Genomic DNA, 3772 nt, shown 5'->3' with positions numbered 1-3772 from the left:
GAGAGCCCCCAGTGTGCCCCAGCCCCACCGCACAGCACAGCACATGAAATGCCCCGGGAGCTCGGGGCGCACAAAGCCTGACTGTGGATCGTGTAACAGTCTGGGCTTCCTGTGAGTCAGTGCTGTGTAGGCTGGTGCCAGACTGCAGACAGGCCTATGTGCTCCTTTACACTGCTGTCTCCCCACGCGCTCCCCGGGGATCCCTCCCTTACTGGAGCGCATTGATCCGACATGCAGACACCAGCCCTGCGCAGACTCTTTCCGCCGCCCCCTACCCTTGCCCTGAGCCGGGATACTATTACAGCCTCACAGACCGCCCGCCATCCCGACCCATTGCAGCATTCAGCCCAGCCTAGAACACAGCGCCGGCGGCAGCAGCCCCAGCTCCTCCCGGCCGCAGGCTGTCACCGCCCGAGCCAGCAACTTTCCCACGGCCTGCGCGTGCTAACAGGCGGCACTGCAGACTCCGGCTTGGCGTCAAGCCGAGCCAATCAGGTGGCCGCTGGGACCGGGTGGGCGGAGCTAGCAACACGCCCGCACGTCAATCACCGCCACAGTGTTATCCTAAACCAAGAGTCTTCAGAAGTACGCGGAAGGCAGGGTTCCAAGCCCCCTTTGTTCATTGTGACGTCATCGAGGGGGAGGAGGTGGCGGGGAGCATTGACAACCATTATTGGCTGCAACAAGATAATTGTGTCCCTGGAGCAGGCGCCAGTCCTCCAGCCTCCCCTCCCTCTCCCACACAGGGTAAGAGGCGAACCGTGGGAAAGGGATGGCTAGGTCTTAACCAGAGGGACAAGCGGAGGAGGGAGCAGTGTGTCACAGGCTACTCAGGAATACAGAGCACACGCAAGCTGGGACCCCATTCACTCACTGTGGGGACAACCATGAAGAGGACTCACGAATACAGCTCTTCTGACAGCGAGCTGGATGAGAACATAGAGGTGGAAAAAGAGAGTGCTGATGAGAATGGGTAAGGAGACATCATTCAATTTGTGATCCTGCGTGGGAAAAGTCAATTAAACATCTTTGCAGCACTTCATCTAGTAGAATTATTAAATAATAATAATTATAAATAGTAGTCCCAAAGATCTGGCCATTTATTGTGAACCCAAAATGGTAAATTTATAAAACTAAAAACTTCTTTATTCTTCTTTAACTAACTTTGGATTCTTATTTTTCTCTCCATACAGTGTTTAAATTAATATATTTTTTTACCCCTTTTTTTTTCAGGAACTTAAGTTCAGCTGCAGGTTCAATGTCTCCTTCTACTTCTTCCCAGATTTTGGCCAGGAAGAGGCGCAGGGGGGTGAGTATCGCGTATTACACGCAGTTATATCCACCTAAAAGTCCCGATGACTTGTCATTAGACTAAAGACCTTCCCGTTCCTCATTCTAGATTATTGAGAAACGCCGCCGGGACCGGATTAATAACAGTTTGTCAGAGCTAAGGAGGCTCGTTCCGAGTGCTTTTGAGAAACAGGTAATTTAAGCCTTTGGGCTCTTTCAAAAAGTCGTTGTTTATTTGGCTATAATTTTGCTAATTAAAGCAGCCGTGTTCTGCAGTTGGATTCCTGTGACTATCATGTTATGCGCTGTCATGGACATTGGTAGATATACATACTGCCAATCAGATTAATGATATAAAATAATTAAATCTACCCATTGTACAGCACTACAGAATATGATGGCGCTAATTGTCTTGATTCCCTTCTTGCAAAATTTTTTGTATGAAATCCCTTTCTTATTTGCATTTTAAAAGTCAATTTTATATTTTACTATATAAGGACTTTTTTTTTCAGGGATCTGCAAAATTAGAGAAAGCTGAGATTTTACAGATGACTGTGGATCACCTTAAGATGCTGCATACAGCAGGAGGCAAAGGTAAATACAAATATATAAATTAGCTAAGTAAGATTTTTTTCGCTGTTTTGTAACCCTTTCAAAGTCACAGGTAAGCAGCATGGAAATGGTTAAAATGAGCTTCTGCCCTACTGTGCCAGACATTTTCTTTTAACCTGGGACTATATTGGCAAAGTCTTTGCAGCTTTCAGAATGCAGGATCTCAGGGCACTTCAGTCGGACGAATCTCTCTTCTTCCACTCTCAGCTGTCAAAGCAATTGCCTTTTTTTCTGAAAAGCGAAGAACACTTGTATATAAAAAAAAAAGTAAATAAAAATAAATAAATATATATTTTAAAACTTTTTCAATGGTTTTAGGTTTTTCTTCATTTTTTTACATGCAAAGACTTGATTTATATGTACAAATTGGTTTTAAAAAACCCACAATCTGTTCACAATTCTTTTGATTATTATTTTTTTTTACCTTTCCCACATTGGCTGGAATGTAGTTCTGCTAATATATAACATTTTGTGACCTGATATATTTTGCATATTTAAAGTGTATGAAGGGAAGACCTGGTGCAAAATGGTAAATATAGTGCTGTCACCGTAGCAACCAGTGGGTTGTTACTATCACTACTTTAACCAGGATGGTTCTTAATACACATACCACCATCTATTATCAGAAAAAGGGGTGTCTGTGATATGCATGAGGTCCAAGAAACTGTGGTATGGCTAGATTTTGATAGATCCCCTTTGCTCTTTTCTTCACTTTAGGTTATTTTGATGCCCATGCCCTTGCAATGGACTATCGGAGTTTGGGGTTCAGAGAGTGCCTCGCTGAAGTGGCCCGGTATTTAAGTATCATTGAAGGTCTTGACACTACCGACCCACTGCGTGTACGACTTGTTTCTCATCTGAACAACTATGCCTCTCAGAGAGAAGCTGCCACCACGGCTCATACCAGCATCGGACATATTCCCTGGGGAGGTGCCTTCGGTCACCATCCTCATCTATCACACCCGCTGCTTCTGGCACAGACTCCTCATAGCACTGCAAACAGCCCAGCCTCTTCAGAAGCTCATCACCAGAGCAGACATCCTGGGTCACCACACGCAGAGTCTACCACGCTGCGGGTTCCCCCTAATGGGAACATTGCATCAGTGCTTCCCGTTGTCGCTTCTTCAAAACTCTCGCCACCGCTGCTGTCTTCGATTTCATCACTCTCAGCATTCCCTTTTTCATTTGGATCCTTTCATTTATTGTCACCCAATGCACTAAGCTCATCAACACCTCCACCTTCTGGCAAGCCTTACAGACCCTGGGGCACAGAGATTGGAGCATTCTAAGACATCCATAGTAACTCTATAGTTGCTGTGGCCTGGTGGGGTTTATGATGTCCAGCTGTGCTGGACGGTTATCACTGATCTTTATAATGTATTTGCCAACCTGTGTGATGCGATGGTACCATTACAAATGCCCTTGTTTTATTTTATAGATGTAACTTTTAAAAAAAAAAAAAAAATTAGCCTTGAGAAAAAATATTCTGGTACACCGTATTTGCATTAGTGGTGTAAAAAAATAAACTAGGTCTGTACTGAATATTTAACTTGATTTGTAAGGTTGTAATTTTACTTCTCTTCGTGACAATTTTTAACAATAGTTTAGGGTTTCTTCTCATTTTATTCTTTATGTGCAGAATACTGAGTTCAGCAATAATACCATACCTTCTGTACTGCTAATATTTTAAGAAATAGCCTTCTGATACAAAATATGTTTTTTTTTGGTGTTTTTATATTTTCATGCGTTGACAAATCAAAAATGTATTCAAGGAAGCAAAGAGTGATATTCACTGCAAAGTTTAAAAATATGCTAAGTGCAGTCAAACTGGTACAGTAGATTTGTAGAGCACTCTTATTTTGCACATGAA

General features: G+C 43.5%; 1 protein-coding gene across 2 annotated transcripts; it reads left to right on the top strand.

Moving 5' to 3' along the window:
* Positions 1-887: 887 nt before the first annotated feature.
* On the top strand, positions 888-3191 carry LOC149305496 (hairy/enhancer-of-split related with YRPW motif protein 1). 2 transcript variants are annotated; one of them, XM_089477433.1, is made up of 5 exons: positions 888-973; positions 1234-1309; positions 1400-1483; positions 1803-1884; positions 2620-3191. In XM_089477433.1, the coding sequence occupies exons 1-5, from the start codon at positions 888-890 to the stop codon at positions 3189-3191; spliced, it is 900 nt and encodes a 299-aa protein (XP_089333559.1). The 2 variants fall into 2 exon arrangements, with proteins under 2 accessions (XP_089333559.1, XP_089333558.1); XM_089477432.1 differs by having other exon boundaries at positions 1400-1513.
* The last annotated feature ends 581 nt before the right edge of the window (positions 3192-3772 follow it).

This window comes from Sceloporus occidentalis, unplaced genomic scaffold (assembly GCF_023333645.1).
Source record: "Sceloporus occidentalis isolate IW3139 unplaced genomic scaffold, rSceOcc1.0.p SCAF_11, whole genome shotgun sequence".
Taxonomy (NCBI): Eukaryota; Metazoa; Chordata; class Lepidosauria; order Squamata; family Phrynosomatidae; genus Sceloporus; species Sceloporus occidentalis.
This window is presented reverse-complemented; position numbering and strand designations above follow the sequence as displayed.

Excerpts from the sequence above, each read along its gene's own strand:
- LOC149305496 (XM_089477433.1), top strand. The coding sequence starts at position 888 with ATGAAGAGGACTCACGAATACAGCTCTTCTGACAGCGAGCTGGATGAG. Across the intron at positions 974-1,233 it reads GAGAGTGCTGATGAGAATGG|GAACTTAAGTTCAGCTGCAG; the intron begins GTAAGGAGACAT and ends TTTTTTTTTCAG. Across the intron at positions 1,484-1,802 it reads CGAGTGCTTTTGAGAAACAG|GGATCTGCAAAATTAGAGAA; the intron begins GTAATTTAAGCC and ends TTTTTTTTTCAG.